We start from the raw sequence: 19,900 nt of genomic DNA, 5'->3' as shown, positions 1-19,900 counted from the left end.
CCATCTTTATACTTTGGTTGCGCCTCAAATGGCACCTTATTCCCTGTGCACTACTTTTGACCCAGGCCCATAGGACTCTGGTCAAAAGTAATGCACTATATAAATAAAATCAAAGTTAATTGGTCGCGTACACAGTTTAGCGGATGGTAGCCGGCTAGTGAGTGTCTAAGGTTCAGGACAGGGTACTGGGTGGAGGCCGGCTAGTGGTGACTGTTTAACAGTCTGATGGCCCGGAGATTGATGAACAGCTTCGGTCTCCCAGCCCCAGCTTCGATGCACCTATACAGTCTCCACCTTCTAGATCAGGGGTCCCCAAACTTTTTCCTGTGAGGGCCACATAACTTTTCCCTTCTCTGATGGGGGGCCGGTGTCAGTTTGTAACAGAAAAAGTGTGACGATCGTAGGGGAGCTTAAAACATTTATTGTTTTCCAGAAAGCCACACATAACCAAATAACCCTTTCCAGGTTCTTTACAGAAAAAAAGTCAGGAAACAAATAATAACACTATTAATGAAATAAATAATAACTAAATAACCCTCTCTGAGTTCTTCACAGAAAAAACAGGAAATAAATAACACTATTTATGAAATAAATAATAACTAAATAACTCTCTCTGGGTTCTTCATAGAAAAAAAAGCCATGGAACATTAACTTTCTGTTGTGCCATGCACAATCTTAACAGATAAAAGTTCAGCTCAGTTGTCAGAGCAGAATCTCTCTGACACATATGAGCAGTCTCTTAAAGTTCTTGTGTTCCTTCCTTATAATCCTTTTGTAGGTTCCAGTAGGCTTGTAGACACCGCTGTTTGCAGCTCTCTCTCATCAACTTCCCTGTGAAAACCACAAAGGAAGCAGGTTGAGAAACTGAACTAAGTGATACAGCACCTACACAGCACAATACATTTCACTACCAGTATGGTTGTAAAGATGGATTTTATCCCAGTAGATTTTATTATGATTATATTTGTTTATGCTCAGAATGACTCATTCAAGTCAGAAAAGTGAGCTTACCTATGTATGTTCATCAGTGTGAACTGTGGGCCTGCATCTGGCTGGTGAGAAGTTGAATATCAGGTTCCATTCTAGTTACAGCCAGTCTCAAGCACTGATGCAAATGTTCATCTGTCAATCTTGATCTCATCGGAGTTTTCAGCAGTTTCATGCGAGAAAAGGTTTTCTCGCAGATATACGTGCTGCCAAAAACTGTGGACATTTTCATTGCGTGTTTTTTGATGTTTGGATATGTGTCGTTTGGGAGGGCGGCATAGAAGTCAATGAGACTGTTGGGCTTGAATGCGTCTTTCAGAACATCACAGTTCTGTAACTCAGCCAACTCAAACTGATATGAAGGCTGGGCTTCATCAATGTCGGCAACAAAGGGGTTCTGAAAAAGACGGATTTCTTTTGCATGAACATGTAGTTCACTGAATCGCACACCGAACTCCGCCTTCAGCATTTCCAGTGCTTCCACGCACTTTTCAGCTGGGAACGGGACCGCTGGGTTCTCTGTCGACAGGTTTTGGGTAGCAGGAAGATGGACGAAGTTGCGCTTTTTCACTTGTTCCAAAAGCAGCGCTAATTTCACCTCAAATGCTTTTATGTGTGAATACATGTCGCAAATGAGTTTCCCCTCGCCTTGTAGCTGCAAGTTAAGGCTGTTAAGTATTTCTGTCACGTCTGTTAAAAATGCGAGGTGCCATTTCCATTCTGGGTCGATCAGCTCTGGGACCGTTTTGTCTTTTAAATGAAGAAATGCGTTAATTTCGGGTAGCAGCTCGTAAAAACGCCTCAAAACTCTGCCCCGGCTCAGCCATCGGACCTCTGTGTAGTACAGCACATCTCCGTGCGTAGACTCCAGTTCAGACAGGAATTCTTGGAACTGCCTGTGTTTAAGTCCCTTTGCTCTGATGAAGTTTATGCACGACACCACAACCTTCATTACAGAATCCCACGTCAACACTTTGCAGCACAGTGCTTGCTGGTGAATTAGGCAGTGGACTCGTAGCGGGGCGGTGAGACCCCTTTTTTCCAACTCCCGGTTCATGCGTCCTATTAGACCGCGAGTTTCGCCCACCATGCTAGGAGCCCCGTCAGTCGTGATGCTAGCTAGCTTTGACCAGTCCAGGTCCAACTTCTCCATGGTTTGGCACACTTTGTCAAAAATATCCTCTCCCGTTGTAGTCCCTTTGAGACTTTGGAGGGCTGCCAGCTCCTCGCATATCTCAAAGTTTGCGCTAACTCCACGAATAAAAATGAGCAATTGCGCTGTGTCTTGCACGTCCGTGCTCTCATCCAGTGCTAATGAAAAAAAGTCAAATTCTTTCGTCTTCTGCTGCAGCTGGGCATATACATTACTCCCGATTTCTTCAACGCGTCTGGTGATTGTACTCGCCGACAGACTTACGGCATTAAATGCATCTTTCTTCTCGGGACACACCTCCTCCGCGACAGCATCCATACATTTCTTAACAAACTCTCCGTCAGTGAAAGGCTTACCGCTGCTTGCTATCAGTTTAGCAACCCGAAAGCTGGCCCGAACGGATGCCTGGTTCAGCTGAGCTTGGCGTACAAATGTATTCTGCTGAGATAGTAGTCCACTTTTTCTCTTACCTAACCTTTTCGCCATTATTCCGTTCTCTCTTTGACAGGGCCGGGCCTAGGATTTTTTTTCTGGAGGCCAAATAGGAAAAAAAATCCGATAGCGTCTCTGGTATTGTTCAGAGGGCCGGGCCAAATGTGCTGACGGGCCGTATCCGGCCCGCGGGCCGTAGTTTGGTGACCACTGTTCTAGATGGTAGCAGGGTGAACAGGCCGTTGCTCGGGTGGCTAAGGTCCTTGATGATCTTCTTGGCCTTCCCATGACACTGGGTACTGTAGATGTCCTGTAGGGCAGGTAGTGTGCCCCCCATGATGCGTTGGGCTGACTGCACTACCCTCTGCAAAGCCAAAGCCCTGCGGTTGCGGGCAGTGCAATTGCCATTTCAGAATTATTGTTACGTTTATTGATCTGATATTATGCATTTTACCACAATTTCCACAACTACCAAAAAAAGTCCAAAAAAGTAAACAAAACATTTTTTTTACATTGTTCACCTAATGAAAAGGGCCGAATTAAACATAACACTGAATTTAAAAAAAAGTTAATTTGTTCTGATTCAACAAACAATTGACCACATCACTAAAGCCCATTCATGCCTCCATGTTGGTAAGGTAATGGTTCTCTACGTTTTTCCCAATTTGAGCTTTAGTCATTTTGGTAATGAGAAGGTCAAGTGTCGTAAAGGGGGTCATTGAGAATAAGATCCTCATTCTGAAGGCATATAAGTGAAGATATTAACTAGCTCATTTAAGGACTACTCCACTAGATTATGCATCATACGTGAATAAAACGATAATTTTTTACAGCAACTTGAAAAAGTTGTTTTTACATAACAAATATTATAGTTTAATGTAAACTTCAACTAGTAGTATACAATCTTTATGATTTATGGACAAACTACAGCAACATCATTTGTGTTATATTATTAAGTTAGGTTTTTCTAAAGTAAAATTATATAAAATGACCCGATAATTTAATCCTGATGCATTTCAGTAATGAGAATTTGGGGTGAAATGTTTAATTACAGCAAAAATGTTAAATGTATTTAAAATAAGACACTGTGCCATAAACTAGGTATCTTACTCTTCAGCATGATAGTTGATTGTTGCAGATGAATCATGGTTTTCTAACTCAATTTGCTACTGCCATGGTTAACACTGGTTTCATTAGAATCACCCAGTGATGTGCACGCCGAAGAGCTTTAAGCTTTTGACCCTATCCACTGCAGCCTGTCGATGTGGATGTGCTCTTTCTGCTGTCTTGTAGTCCACGATCAGCTCCTTCATTTTGTAGACATTGAGGGAAAGGTTATTTTCCTGCCACCACTCTACCAGGACTCTCACCTCCTCCCTACCACTTGTGTCATCAGCAAACTTGATGATCGCGTTGGAGAACAGGGAGTACAGGAGGGGTGCTGAGCACACACCCCTGTGTTGAGGATCAGCGTGGCGGAGGTGTTGTTGCCTACCTTCCCCACCTGGGGTTGGCCCGCCAGGAAGTCTAGGATCCAGGTGCACAGGGAGGGGTTCAGACCCAGGGCCCTGAGCTTAGTGAGGAGCTTAGAGGGCACTATGGTGTTGAAGGCTGAGCTGTAGTCAATGAACAGCATTCTTATTTTAATGAACAGCATATAGGGAATCAGGTGCCATTTTGGGATGCAGGCTGTGTCTCAATGGATATTCATAGGATGTAGGTAGTATTAGAAATATGAATGAGATCGAACAGATTACATCTATGGACAACCATATAGCGCAAAGCTTACACTATGTGTGCTGCTTCATCAAACCATATTTGCCTTCCTTCTGTTTGGTTTATGTACTTCATGGCAGATGAATGGATACAGCACTTGTGATGCATGTATATGTAAATTAGGAGGCCATGATGTAAGTATATATAAATGAGGAGTTTGTGAGACATTACCCTCAATCTTGCAGTCAAATCTGGCTGCGCTCCCCTCCACCACCTCGACATCCTTTATCACAGAACTGAAGGTGGGCTTGACCTGGGTTTTCTCCTCAGACTCCAGGAACTGGTTGTCCTCTGCGAAATATGGGACAATATTTATATATTTTTTAATGACATTGTTTTAGCCTCAAATTGAACTTAAAAACCAAAAAGTGGTGCAGAGTGCTGCTTTGAGTTTGAATAGGAGCAGCAGCTCCCTTGGTAGCACCACCTAGTGTACCAACCAAAGTGCTCCAAAAAATGAGGGCAAATATTTGCAGAGTGGCATTAATAAAACAAACACCCCAAGCTGAGTGCCATCCCCTGCTCAGGGGTACAACAAAGGTTTAGAACATTCATGAAGTAAAAAAAAACAGTTGCCATGCCACCTTCGTTAGGGGAGCCCTTCTTGGCACTGACACCTGCCAACATCGCCATGGACGACAGTCTTCCGATGGCCCGCACTGCATGTCCCGTTTTCTGCCATGAAATCAATGATGTAATCGTTACATGTCTGAGCAGTACAAACAGTCCTTGGCCTAGGAGACAATTACATCCTCCAGAAATGTTTGTACTGCAATCTTATGAATAAATGGGCTTGTTTGTATCAATTTGACATTTCCTGTTAGTTGGCCATGAAGTACAGACTAGGGTTGCGTCCCAAATAGCACCCTATCCCCTTTATAGTGCACTACTTTTGACCAGAGCTGGTCTATAGTAGTGCCCTATATATGGTGTAGGGTGCCATTTGGGACACACACACACACACAGCCTATGATCCTAAAACTATGCTCGCTACTACAACCACAACTGGATAACTTGATCCCTGAGATTGTTGCCTTCAGGATTTGTAAATTCAGTTCAAAATACAGGTCAAAGGACAAAAAAAGGACATCTCTCCACTTTCACCATCTCTACTGTTTTGTGCTCTAGTTTTCCAACGTAATGCTTGCGGTTTGTACTTTTCAACCTCATGAAATTCTTATGGACCTCCATGGTGACTGTGTAGTACAATGAGAGGTCTATTCATGTGTGAGCACTCAGAGAATGAGTTGAACTGCAGGGACTTAGTGAGATTCACTTGTCATAACCAACTTGGAAGCTCATCGAGTAGGCTAGATGAGGCAAGTCAACAATTTCAGTAGCCTCTCCTATAGCAGAATTCTATATACCATTCTCAAACGCACATGTTTTGGATGATTCATATACTGTGCCGTACTACAGTGCTTGTCTTGTTGTTTCTCTTTTAAACTATTTTATGCTGCTGAGCAAAGCCCTACTGTTAAAGATGGATGGCCATATGTTGCACTGTAACATGAGAAATGGTGTGCATCCCAAATGACACCCTGTTACCTTTATAGTGGACTACTTTTGACCAGAGCCCTATGGGACACAGCCCATGATCTGTTCTGTTTGCACCTACCTGCCATTTCCTTCTCAAGATGTATTTCTTCATCCTCTCCTTGGACAGCTTCTTGGCCTCCATTTTGCCAGTGTCTTGTTTTAGCCATGGGTGTTCATAGCACTGATCACATGTTAGTCTGGCCCTACGGTCAGAGAACCACATGAGCGAGAGGCATGAAGACTTCATTCTCACTGTATTCCAACACATCAGATAGTGATTTGGACATAGTCCCAAATTGCACCCTATATAGTGCACTACTTTTGACCAGAGCCCTGGTCGAAAGTAGTCTACTACACAGGGAATATGGTGCCATTTGGGAAAGGAACCATTGAATCAAAGGCAACCGTTAGCATCAGGAACCCATTAGTTTAGTCTGAGGCTGTAAATAACGTATATCTTACACCTCAACAATCTAAACAGAGACATCTGGCAGGCTGATCAAAGCATTCTACAACATTTACAGTCAAATCATGTCAGAACTGGGGCTTCATCCCAAATGGCACCCTATTCCATATTTAGTGCAATACTTTCTATGGCAAAATATGGTAAAGTAGTGCGCTATGTAGGGAATAGGGTGCCATTTGGGATGCAACCTGTCTTTAATCATGTTGTGTCTCAGAGAGCAGCACCATGGTGCTTACTTCATATCTTTCTTCAGCAGCATGGTGATGAAGTCTTTGGCGTGGTCTGAGATCTCATCGAAGGCGTCGTCTTCAAAGTCCCAGGTGGCCGAGGTCACGTTGGACAGGGTCTCGTTGTCGTTGTCCCCCATGAATGGGGACAGGCCACTCACGCTGAGGAGAGAGAAAGGGGGAAAGCGATAAAAGAGAGGATAGTGATGGTTGACCTACAAAAGGTGCACAATAACGTCTACCAAAAAACATTTCTGCTTTGCATGGAAAGCGCACCACACCCTGCCGGCCCCCTAAACCCTGCTTACTTTTAAATGATCAAAGGCCAAATTGTAGTATAGATTTCAACAAAGCCGCTGGTCTCATTGGGCACACCCAGATGTTTTCCATACTGTAGGTGTATGTCAGTACATCAGTAAAGCTTTTTATTCTCCTTGTACACTTTGAGTCAGGACTCTGGAACAGGATGGATGAAAACTAGGTGCATCCCAAATGGCACCCTATTCCCATAGGGCTTTGGCCAAAAGTAGTGCACTACATAGGAAGCCATTTGGGACGCATCCCTAGAATCTGTGAAGCAACAGAGGAGATACGGGAGAGCCTAATTTGTAACACTTATGTAAGCAGTGTGTAATAAATATTTGTGGACCGAGGAGATCTCACACAGGTTTGGGGCACTGGAGAGTATCGCTGTGCTCTTCCTCTATATCCATTTACAGGCATAGAGGATGGAAAGGCCCGTACACTGCCTGCCTGCCTGCCTGCTGCTGGAAAGTGTCTGTTGCAGAGAGCATGAAAGCCCAGAGAAACCTGATAAAGCTGGTTTGAGATTAGGGACACCTTGTAGCAAATAGACAGTCACACTTTATTTGGATAGTCCCCTATAGATGATCTACAGATGCTCAAACTATCAACTATTACTGCAACAGCTTGCTGGGTTACAGTTAGGGTTAGCATAAGGGTTAAAGGACAATTTGGCCACTTTATAACCAGTTATGCTGTTCGTATACACCCACCGGCCAGTTTATTAGGTACACCACCCCGTTCCTACAGACAATGAGTCACGTGGCCGTGGCTTGCTATATAAAGCAGGCAAACAGGCATCCAGTTACTGTTAGTTGGTGCCAGGCGCGCATCTCAGAAACAGCCGCCCTCCTAGGCATTTCACGCACGACAGTGTCTAGGGCTTACTGAGAATGGTGCGACAAACAAAAAATATACAGTCAGCGGCAGTCCTGTGGGCGAAAACCTCTTGTTGATGAGAGGTTGAAGGAGAATGGCAAGAATCATGCAAGCTAACAGACAAATAACGGCGCAGTATACTGGCGGGTAGGAGTGTTGGGCCAGTAACCGAAAGGTTGCTGGATCGAATCCCCGAGCTGACAAGGTAAAAATCTGTCATTCTGCCCCTGAGCAAGGCAGTTAACACACTGTTCCCCGGGCGCCGAAGAAGTGAAGGTCGATTAAGGCAGCCCTCCGCACCTCTCTGATTCAGAGGGGTTGGGTTAAATGCGGAAGACACATTTCAGTTGAATGCATTCAGTTGTCCAACTTAATTCAGACTGTTCTGGAGGCAAATGGGGGTCCGACTCGGTACTAGACGGGTGTACCTAATAAACTGTCCGGTGAGTATATGCCCTATTGTTAGATTTGATACACATTGATGCTTTATCATTTTTGTTAGTCATACTGCACGATTCCTCGTTTTTTACATTTTGAATCTTCTGTATTGCACTCCCCTACAGCATACTACGATTCCCAGGGTGCATTTCTCCTCCCATGATGCAATGCTCTGCCTAGTTACCCTGCTGTTAGCTTAGCTGGCTGGTTATCAAGCCCAGACAAGGTTTAGTCTAAATATATTGCTTACGCCATAAGTTATGAGTGTATTTCACATTACTTTTGGGTTGTAAATATATTATAACGCTTGGATGAATGTCATGCTGAATATATGTTCATGTTATTGTCACCAATCAACTGCAATCCACTAACAAATAATAATAATTGATACTAACTAGCTACGCTAACCATAACTGCTACATCCAAAATAAGAGTATTTGCAACAATAACAGCAGCATCTTAGCGACTGTCTTAAAAAGTCCAAAGATGTAGACCTGTTAGAAGAACACAATGTTTACTATGAAATGTATAGGCAAATCATTAAGGAATCCTAGTCTCAGCCTGTGTCTTTGGTGCAAACATTAGCAATGCTAGCTAGCTAGGTAGCTAAACCTGCTGCATTTGAAATAGTGTTTTCAACGATAAGACAAATACAGCCTCAGCGACTGTCTAAGCAACCTTCCAACAACACTGGAGGCCAATTGGAATTAATAAAAAGTATGACGTTTACAAGTCATTCAATACGAAAGTATATAGGCTATTTGGAAAAGGCACAATGACGGCTGGTCGGTGATGGTGGGAGTGGTTTTGCCGAATGGAATCATTAAAGTTTGAGCCTTGAACAGAAAAATATTTGAGTAAGCCGACTATAAATATAATAATATGGGTTTTTGAGCCTCTATTTAAAATATTTACAAATGTTAGACAACCAGTGCAACATATCACAGGGAGTTCCAATGTGACCAGAAAACTATAGGCGGGTTATATAGATCACTAATAATTGACTGTCCAAAATGTATTGTAATAGTCATCTCAGGGATCCTACTGGAAAACGTCAGAAGCAATTTCCGGTTTTGCTCATCACTAAACAGTCAGACATGAAATCATAAAATTACACAAACTGTGTAGGACATCAGTAAATACTTCATAATAACAACCCAAATGTTGTCCTTTAAGGTTAGTGGATAGTTTGTTCAACTAATTGTCAGCAACATTTTAACTATTTACAAACCATCTATTTGGGACTATCCAAATAAAGTGTTACCATAGAAGCTTACCACAAACATTACAAATAAGAGTAGTTAGAAGGGTACTTATAATGGTAGTTCTAACTTGCTTGACACTCACAGGATGTAGCAGATGACTCCTATACTCCACATGTCTGTTGGGTAACTGATTGCTTCATAGTTGATCACTTCTGGGGCCACAAACTCAGGGGTTCCAAAAAGAACTTTCAATGTTCCAGAGTTTTCTAGGAGCACACACGGGAAGAGGGTTTCAAGAATGAACTGTTGGTGTTTAGCATTTTAAATTATTGAAAAGAAACGTCACGATTCGGAATAGAGTTGCAGAATTCCTATAACTTTACCCAAATTCCCAAGTTTTCCAGAAATCCCAGTTGGAATATTTCTGGAATCAGGATATCTGGGAATCCTCCAATCAGGATTTCTGGGAAAGTTACCAGAATTTTGCAACTAATTCTGAAATTGTCTTGTGCACATGAGGCCTGGTTACCTAGTCTGCGTGCGAGGCCGAAGTCGATGAGTTTGATGGTGCTCCCAGTCTTGTTGACACACATGATATTCTCAGGCTTCAGGTCCAGATGGACTATACCCTGCTTGTGGATGTAATGGACCCCGTCCACAATCTGCAGCATGTACTTAATAACCTCTCTCTCTGTCAGCTCAAAGTCTTCATCGATGATACGCTCAAACAGTTCCCCGCCAGAGATCCTGTAGAGGTAGAGAGAGAATGATGGTTGAGATCCTGCAATATAGATGGATATCACTGCCAAATATGAAAATCATTGACTGCATACCACATACTTGTCAAATCTAGAGTATCTCGGATATCGTTTTTCAGCTTACAAGGCATATCATCTAAAATTGGACAATTGGTGTTTTTAATGTGAGTCAAGTGTTCTTGTGTCAGTCAACTGTTTGATAATGCTATAAAAAGAACAGGGGAAATGGTTCAGTCTAATGTGTTTACATGTCTAAAGTATTTGGCAAGTGAACTTTTTCTAAGCATCACCATATAAAAAAGCCAATGGTTCTGTCTGTCTGAAGTGTCTGTCTGGAAAAAAATATTCAGACGTAGATGTTCGAAATGGAAAACAAATAAAAGGTTATATCACTTTTCATATTCAGATAATTTTCAAGTGAAAATCCTCAAGCTCAAACTGCAAATGCACCTGTACTCATTAGTTTGTCGTCTGCTAAATAAAATGAAATTTCTAGTCAAACTAAATAGGCCTGTGTCCCAAATGGCACCTATTCTTTATATAGTGCACTACTTTTGACCAGGGCCCATAGGGTAACTGAATATCTACTCTTTGTAAGGTATAAGTTAAATTAAATATACTCACATTTCCAAAACCATGACAATGTCTGACTTGCCTTCGAAGGCATCAATGCACTGGACAAGCTTGGGATGATGGAGGGAGTTCATTATAGCAATCTCTTGTCTCACATTATCTTTCTCTTTCGCAGAGTAGGCTTTGATAAACTTTCCAGCCCAATGCTTTTTCGTTGCCTTCTCCAAAAGTTTAAATACTTGTCCGAATTTCCCCCTACAACATAGAAGACCAAAATGTTTTTGGGGAATCTGATACAGAGGATGGATGAGAGGCATGCACAGCAGGCCTACTACAGATAAGTGTCAATGTAGATAAATGCTTTGCTTTAAATACAGTGGGGAAAAAAAGTATTTAGTCAGCCACCAATTGTGCAAGTTCTCCCACTTAAAAAGATGAGAGAGGCCTGTAATTTTCATCATAGGTACACGTCAACTATGACAGACAAAATGAGGAAAAAAAATCCAGAAAATCACATTGTAGGATTTTTAATGAATTTATTTGCAAATTATGGTGGAAAATAATTATTTGGTCAATAACAAAAGTTTCTCAATACTTTGTTATATACCCTTTGTTGGCAATGACACAGGTCAAACGTTTTCTGTAAGTCTTCACAAGGTTTTCACACACTGTTGCTGGTATTTTGGCCCATTCCTCCATGCAGATCTCCTCTAGAGCAGTGATGTTTTGGGGCTGTCGCTGGGCAACACTGACTTTCAACTCCCTCCAAAGATTTTCTATGGGGTTGAGATCTGGAGACTGGCTAGGCCACTCCAGGACCTTGAAATGCTTCTTACGAAGCCACTCCTTCGTTGCCCGGGCGGTGTGTTTGGGATCATTGTCATGCTGAAAGACCCAGCCACGTTTCATCTTCAATGCCCTTGCTGATGGAAGGAGGTTTTCACTCAAAATCTCACGATACATGGCCCCATTCATTCTTTCCTTTACACGGATCAGTCGTCCTGGTCGCTTTGCAGAAAAACAGCCCCAAAGCATGATGTTTCCACCCCCATGCTTCACAGTAGGTATGGTGTTCTTTGGATGCAACTCAACATTCTTTGTCCTCCAAACACGACGAGTTGAGTTTTTACCAAAAAGTTCTATTTTGGTTTCATCTGACCATATGACATTCTCCCAATCCTCTTCTGGATCATCCAAATGCACTCTAGCAAACTTCAGACGGGCCTGGACATGTACTGGCTTAAGCAGGGGGACACGTCTGGCACTGCAGGATTTGAGTCCCTGGCGGCGTAGTGTGTTACTGATGGTAGGCTTTGTTACTTTGGTCCCAGCTCTCTGCAGGTCATTCACTAGGTCCCCCCGTGTGGTTCTGGGATTTTTGCTCACCGTTCTTGTGATCATTTTGACCCCACGGGGTGAGATCTTGCGTGGAGCCCCAGATCGAGGGAGATTATCAGTGGTCTTGTATGTCTTCCATTTCCTAATAATTGCTCCCACAGTTGATTTCTTCAAACCAAGCTGCTTACCTATTGCAGATTCAGTCTTCCCAGCCTGGTGCAGGTCTACAATTTTGTTTCTGGTGTCCTTTGACAGCTCTTTGGTCTTGGCCATAGTGGAGTTTGGAGTGTGACTGTTTGAGGTTGTGGACAGGTGTCTTTTATACTGATAACAAGTTTAAACAGGTGCCATTAATACAGGTTACGAGTGGAGGACAGAGGAGCCTCTTAAAGAAGAAGTTACAGGTCTGTGAGAGCCAGAAATCTTGTTTGTTTGTAGGTGACCAAATACTTATTTTCCACCATCATTTGCAAATAAATTCATTAAAAATCCTACAATGTGATTTTCTGGATTTTTTTCTCTCAATTTGTCTGTCATAGTTGACGTGTACCTATGATGAAAATTACAGGCCTCTCTCATCTTTTTAAGTGGGAGAACTTGCACAATTGGTGGCTGACTAAATACTTTTTTCCCCCACTGTATCTATCTATATATATATATATATATATATATACACAGTGAGGGAAAAAAGTATTTGATCTCCTGCTGATTTTGTACGTTTGCCCACTGACAAAGAAATGATCAGTCTATAATTTTAATGGTAGGTTTATTTGAATAGTGAGAGACAGAATAACAACAAAAAAATCCAGAAAAACGCATGTCAAAAATGTTATAAATTGATTTGCATTTGAATGAGGTAAATAAGTATTTGACCCCTCTGCAAAATATGACTTAGTACTTGGTGGCAAAACCCTGGCAATCACAGAGGTCAGACGTTTCTTGTAGTTGGCCACCAGGTTTGCACACATCTCAGGAGGGATTTTGTCCCACTCCTCTTTGCAGATCTTCAACAAGTCATTAAGGTTTCGAGGCTGACGTTTGGCAACTCGAACCTTCAGCTCCCTCCACAGATTTTCTATGGGATTAAGGTCTGGAGACTGGCTAGGTCACTCCAGGACCTTAATGTGCTTCTTCTTGAGCCACTCCTTTGTTGCCTTGGCCGTGTGTTTTGGGTCATTGTCATGCTGGAATACCCATCCACGACCCATTTTCAATGCCCTGGCTGAGGGAAGGAGGTTCTCACCCAAGATTTGACGGTACATGGCCCCGTCCATCGTCCCTTTGATGCGGTGCAGTTGTCCTGTCCCCTTAGCAGACAAACACCCCCAAAGCATAATGTTTCCACCTCCATGTTTGACGATGGGGCTGGTGTTCTTGGGGTCATAGGCAGCATTCCTCCTCCTCCAAACACGGCGAGTTGAGTTGATGCCAAAGAGCTCCATTTTGGTCTCATCTGACCACAACACTTTCACCCAGTTCTCCTCTGAATCATTCTGATGTTCATTGGCAAACTTCAGACGGGCATGTATATGTGCTTTCTTGAGCAGGGGGACCTTGCGGGCACTGCAGGATTTCAGTCCTCCCGTGTAGTTCTAGGCTGATTCCTCACCGTTCTCATGATCATTGCAACTCCACAAGGTGAGATCTTGCATGGAGCCCCAGGCTGAGGGAGATTGACAGTTATTTTGTGTTTCTTCCATTTGCCAATAATCGCACCAACTGTTGTCACCTTCTCACCAAGCTGCTTGACGATGGTCTTGTATCCCATTCCAGCCTTGTGTAGGTCTACAATCTTGTCCCTGACATCCTTGGAGAGTTCTTTGGTCTTGGCCATGGTGGAGAGTTTGGAATCTGATTGATTGATTGCTTCTGTGGACAGGTGTCTTTTATTTAGGTAACAAGCTGAGATTAGGAGCACTCCCTTTAAGAGTGTGCTCCTAACCTCAGCTCGTTACCTATATAAAAGACACCTGGGAGCCAGAAATCTTTCTGATTGAGAGGGGGTCAAATACTTATTTCCCTCATTAAAATGCAAATCAATTTATAACATTTTTGACATGTGTTTTTTTGGATTATTTTGTTGTTATTCTGTCTCTCACTGTTCAAATAAACCTACCATTAAAATTATAGACTGATCATTTCTTTGTCAGTGGGCAAACGTACAAAATCAACAGGGGATCAAATACTTTTTTCCCCTCACTGTGTATATGTATATATATATGCCATTTAGCAGAAGTTTTTATCCAAGGCGACGTACAGTAGTTGTGCATACTTTGTTCATATGGGGACCCCAAGCGGAAATCGAAACCACGACTCAAGCGTTACAAGTGCAATGCTCAACTGACTGAGCCAGAGGACCACAATTAAATCAATGCTTTGCTGACCAACATGTTTATAGGTGGGTACTCACGTTCCGAGCCGCTCTTCCACATCATACAGATCTTTGACTTTAACATCTGTTCTAACAGTCACATCTCTGTAGTCTGGCTCTTTGTCTGAAAATAGGAACATTACACTTTTGAGTTATTACAGTGTATATGCTTAGCCAGTCATAACACATAAGTACATTATAAGGCATTATAAAGGACGTAATAAAGCATTTTACATGTGCTTCATAGGCGTTAGACATATTTTTTTTAAGGAAACAATTACATCTAAACATCGATTATTGGATTAGATTAGACATACCTTCATCATCCTCAACCTCCTCCTTTTCTGTTCGATAAAATAAAATAAAATGTGTCGTTAGTCATTAGTATGAATTAATAATCATTAGTATGAATCAATGTCCGTCAAAGAAAACAGCTTGTTAACAATGAGTGTGATGATAGTGTTACCAATGAGTGGCAGTACACCATATACCCCAATAGGGGGAGCTCACCCTCTATATCCTCCTCTAGCATTGTGACAGGCTCAGACTCGGCACTGGGCTCGCCGATACCGTAGATATTGACAGCGCGCACCCTGAACTTGTACTGGCGTTGACCCAGCAGATTGTGAACATTATAGAAGGTGCTGTTGCAGGTGATCAGATCCTTCCACTCGTTGTCCACAGAATTCCATATCTCCAGGTTGTAGGACTGGACCGCGCTGCCCCCATCGTAGGTGGGGCCATACCATGACAGCGTGAGGGTGGAGCGGCGGATGTCTGAGGCTGCTGGAACACGTGCAGGGGGATCAGGTTTGTCTGGAATACACAGAGGTCACACAGAGCCACCCAAGAGGTCAACACTGAGTTCTGAACACTGGTCTGGGTCTGTGCCAAATGGGCTGCATTTCAGTCGCCATACTAGGCCTTTCAACAAGCCACACAAAACCATGTTTACATTGATGTGAAACATGCTCTAGGCTTAGTCCCAAATGTAACCCTATTCCCTATATAGTACATTACTTTTGACCAGAAACCTATGGGCCCTGGTCAAAAGTAGTGCACTATATAGAGAATAGGGTTCAATTTGGGACACAGACCTAGAGTTTGCGGGTTGAGTTAGTCGACTCGTGAAGGTTTGGACAGATTGGACTACCAGTCCCAGGATCTGATAAATGTGCTGTGCAAGATTAACCACCTGAGACAGGAGGATCAAATGATAACAGTTCCAGGAAGGACATACAAACCTTCCATTCACCAATGTCTGTACTCAGTAGTCACCATGCACACAAAAGCACAGCCATGTTGGTAATGAAAAAATATATTGTCTGGCTATAGTGGCTACCTTCTGAACCACCAAGTCCATTCGCCAACAACAGTTTCACCATATCCAGTCATGGCAGGGTGTCCATTAAAGGCACAGTACAGGAGACCGTACTTAAGAGCAGATGATCAGTGAGCAGTGAGGTAGGGAGTCTCCACACAGGGAGTCTGGATCAGTTTTATGTACTGCCAATGTCAGACGATATGCCCCAGACTGTCTGCTAGCTACAGTACACTTTATTCTCCCTGCTTTGTTGAAGGGGTGGGTGACATGTTACACAAGCTGTTACAAGCATACCCCCACTTAATCCCCAGTGCTCCTTGTAAAATACCAAACGAATCCACCCCAAAGAGCACAGCTTGACACCAGCAGGCTTGCAATGGGGGACGAGTCAATGTCACTGCAAAAGGGGCCACAAATTATATGAAACAATTCAATTCTAAACCTCTATACACCATACATGCAGTCCAAGGTTGTAAAAGTAACTTCAGGATCATATACATTAACAAACATCAAAGTAGCGGGCTGCTTTTACCAGTGTCTAACAAGCGCTGCGTCTCTGTATGCTATTAACAGTTTTCCGGGCACATAAACAGCAGCTCAATAACTCTTCTCCCAGGCTGCTGCATATTCCCTGAGTCAGGCTGGATACACTCCACTCTGACAGAAGTGGCAAAGGGGCTCATTAAAGCAACAGCTGAAGAGAAAGCACAGCCTTAAAAGGCCATTGGAGATCCCTGCAGTGGCTTGTTAGTGTTAGGATCTAGAGAGCTCGAGCTGGCCGGCCTGCGTACCTTCCCTTCCCCAACAACATTCCCCAAAGCTACAGGACTGCCATTTTTACGAGAGACAAACATTACAGGTAGTAGAGCAATTTAAATCATGCATTATAGTAAATATAATTTTACACAGGGAAAGACTCTTAGTTGTCTTGTGAATCTCAATGATGGAGCTAAAAATGGCGTCACTGCCTAGCGCCTACAGGCCAAATTCAATACGGCCTGATTTGGATAAATGGAACATACCAACAACGGTGAGGTTGAGAGCAGCCTGTCTCACGCCGTAGTTGTTTCGCAGCTCGACGGTGTAGCAGCCACAGTGCTCCTGCTGGCTGTCGGCGATGGTCAGTTTACTGTTGGACTCAGTGGTTTCAATGGTTAAATCACCTTTGACCTCTTGGATCTGCAGACAAAACCACCATAAGGTCAGTCATTACACGGAGAAGGAAATGTTTGATAAAACAGTATTCAAGGAGCTACATCCTTGAGTTAGTATAGTGTTATTAAAAATATATATATAAATAATTAGAAAGTGGACATGGTAGATAACTTCAGATGATGGTTAGAGTTGATCATAGACGGGCAGAGCAATAGAGTCAATGCAAAAAAAAATAAAGGGAACACTAAAATAACACATCCTAGATCTGAATGAATGAAATAATCTTATTAAATACTTTTTCCTTTACATAGTTGAATGTGCTGACAACAAAATCACACAAAAATTATCAATGGAAATCAAATTTATCAACCCATGGAGGTCTGGATTTGGAGTCACCCTCAAAATTAAAGTGGAAAACCACACTACAGGCTGATCCAACTTTGATGTAATGTCCTTAAAATAAGTCAAAATGAGGCTCAGTAGTGTGGGTGGCCTCCACGTGCCTGTATGACCTCCCTACAACGCCTGGGCATGCTCCTGATGAGGTGGCGGATGGTCTCCTGAGGGATCTCCTCCCAGACCTGGACTAAAGCATCCGCCAACTCCTGGACAGTCTGTGGTGCAACGTGGCATTGGTGGATGGAGCGAGACATGATGTCCCAGATGTGCTCAATTGGATTCAGGTCTGGGGAACGGGCGGGCCAGTCCATAGCATCAATGCCTTCCTCTTGCAGGAACTGCTGACACACTCCAGCCACATGAGGTCTAGCATTGTCTTGCATTAGGAGGAACTCAGGGCCAACCGCACCAGCATATGGTCTCACAAGGGGTCTGAGGATCTCATCTTGGTACCTAATGGCAGTCAGGCTACCTCTGGCGAGCACATGGAGGGCTGTGCGGCCCCCCAAAGAAATGCCACCCCACACCATGACTGACCCACCTCCAAACCGGTCATGCTGGAGGATGTTGCAGGCAGCAGAACGTTCTCCACGGCGTCTCCAGACTGTCACGTCTGTCACATGTGCTCAGTGTGAACCTGCTTTCATCTGTGAAGAGCACAGGGCGCCAGTGGCGAATTTGCCAATCTTGGTGTTCTCTGGCAAATGCCAAACGTCCTGCACGGTGTTGGGCTGTAAGCACAACCCCCACTTGTGGACGTCGGGCCCTCATACCACCCTCATGGAGTCTGTTTCTGACCGTTTGAGCAGACACATGCACATTTGTGGCCTGCTGGAGGTCATTTTGCAGGGCTCTGGCAGTGCTCCTCCTGCTCCTCCTTGCACAAAGGCGGAGGTAGCGGTCCTGCTGCTGGGTTGTTGCCCTCCTACGGCCTCCTCCACGTCTCCTGATGTACTGGCCTGTCTCCTGGTAGCGCCTCCATGCTCTGGACACTACGCTGACAAACACAGCAAACCTTCTTGCCACAGCTCGCATTGATGTGCCATCCTGGATGAGCTGCACTACCTGAGCCACTTGTGTGGGTTGTAGACTCCGTCTCATGCTACCACAAGAGTGAAAGCACCGCCAGCATTCAAAAGTGACCAAAACATCAGCCAGGAAGCATAGGAACTGAGAAGTGGTCTGTGGTCACCACCTGCAAAACCAGTCCTTTATTGGGGGTGTCTTGCTAATTGCCTATAATTTCCACCTGTTGTCTATTCCATTTGCACAACAGCATGTGAAATGTATTGTCAATCAGTGTTGCTTCCTAAGTGGACAGTTTGATTTCACAGAAGTGTGATTGACTTGGAGTTACATTGTGTTGTTTAAGTGTTCCCTTTATTTTTTTGAGCAGTGTATATTCAATACATAAAGGGGTGGACTGGTACAGACTGGTCCTTACTGGTTTGCGGAACTTGAGCCAGGTGCAGTTGATTGGCGGAGCGCCTCCAAACTTACAGAGAATTTCCACCTTCTCTCCTGCCAGGATCTTCATGTCGTCCGGGAACTGAACGATCTGAGGAGGTATAGCTGGATGACAGATGCGCACACACACACACACACACACACACACACACACTTCAGCCAGGAACATCTCCATCCATTATCAGAACAAACCTCCAGGTAAAACTAGCATTAGGTACTCATTTGGCTACCCCCGCCCACTGTTTGTCCATTCATCTGGGGGCTGAGATGGGTTGGCAGGCCCCTGACTTTCCGCCTTTGCCTCCACATCATTGTGTTGCTAACGCCTTAAAGCTCCTCTGCAAGCTTAACGCACAACTGCAACAGCTGCTGGGATTGGGCCTCACGCTCTCCTGGCGCGTGATCTTAGAGGCCAGGTTTGATCTTACAGCATGGTTGGGGGGGGGAGAATCTCCGATTGCCATTACATGCACACCCAGACCTCTGCCAGAGCAGGGATCAGCTCTCAGAGAGCAGCTGGCTACAGCCAGTGTTTGGCACACGAGCTAGGCCCTCTAGCCTACCTATTGCTGAATGAGAGAGCTGGGCTGGAGCACAGGCTAGGGGATCATCTATACTGCTTGTTGACATTTGGGTTGGTCTCTCTTTATTAGGCCAGAGAGTTTTAGTACGGTATCAAGCACCCCAGAGTAGAAGAGCTGATTTAGGATCAGTTTTGCCTTTTTGGACAGGTGGAGCTGATCCTAGCTCAGCACTCCTACTCTGAGACGCTTGATACATAGGTCCCCTGAGATACATTTTTGTATTGCATGTATGAGGAAGTCTTTCTTACCCTGTTTGGGAGGCGTCTTTGTATTTGGTTTCTTTATCCTTGCCTCACCTGGAAAAGAGACTATAAATTATTACAATTGGGAAGGCCGCAGTTATGTCAATGCAGTCGATAATGGATCAAATGAGATTTGATACAAATTATTCCCATTTGTGAATCTTCAACGCAATTATTCAAGTAAAATGAACATAGTGATCTGAACACAGACAGAATTTTAAAATGGTGAGTGTAGGATTCGCATAAATTAATGTCATTGCACTGGATTATTACATTGTGAGCTA

General features: G+C 43.7%; 2 protein-coding genes across 2 annotated transcripts in view; both read right to left on the bottom strand.

Annotated features, from left to right (window-relative positions):
- LOC311130165 (myosin light chain kinase, smooth muscle-like) overlaps positions 1–19,900 on the bottom strand; it is a gene marked incomplete at its 3' end in the record, with an annotated part of 108,323 nt that overhangs the window by 290 nt on the left and 88,133 nt on the right. The window contains exons 20-32 of the mRNA XM_084162859.1: positions 19,623–19,670; positions 18,768–18,895; positions 16,792–16,948; positions 14,956–15,261; positions 14,763–14,789; positions 14,485–14,569; positions 10,788–10,991; positions 9,935–10,152; positions 9,548–9,671; positions 6,590–6,742; positions 5,967–6,090; positions 4,933–5,023; positions 4,520–4,639 (exon numbers count right to left, since the gene is read on the bottom strand). Of these exons, the coding sequence (XP_084018985.1) occupies positions 4,520–4,639; positions 4,933–5,023; positions 5,967–6,090; positions 6,590–6,742; positions 9,548–9,671; positions 9,935–10,152; positions 10,788–10,991; positions 14,485–14,569; positions 14,763–14,789; positions 14,956–15,261; positions 16,792–16,948; positions 18,768–18,895; positions 19,623–19,670 (1,785 nt within the window). The remainder of the gene's footprint in view (positions 1–4,519; positions 4,640–4,932; positions 5,024–5,966; positions 6,091–6,589; positions 6,743–9,547; positions 9,672–9,934; positions 10,153–10,787; positions 10,992–14,484; positions 14,570–14,762; positions 14,790–14,955; positions 15,262–16,791; positions 16,949–18,767; positions 18,896–19,622; positions 19,671–19,900) is intronic.
- LOC311130166 (general transcription factor II-I repeat domain-containing protein 2-like) lies at positions 7–2,692 on the bottom strand. Its single transcript, XM_084162860.1, has 2 exons — positions 1,012–2,692; positions 7–831 (listed from the first exon to the last, which is right to left on the bottom strand). The coding sequence occupies exon 1, from the start codon at positions 2,624–2,626 to the stop codon at positions 1,025–1,027; it is 1,602 nt and encodes a 533-aa protein (XP_084018986.1). The 5' UTR covers positions 2,627–2,692; the 3' UTR covers positions 7–831; positions 1,012–1,024.

This window comes from Coregonus lavaretus (assembly GCF_964263955.1).
Source record: "Coregonus lavaretus genome assembly, chromosome: 5".
NCBI lineage: Eukaryota > Metazoa > Chordata > Actinopteri > Salmoniformes > Salmonidae > Coregonus > Coregonus lavaretus.
The sequence above is the reverse complement of the archived record's forward strand: the minus strand, read 5'-3'. Positions and strand labels throughout refer to the sequence as shown.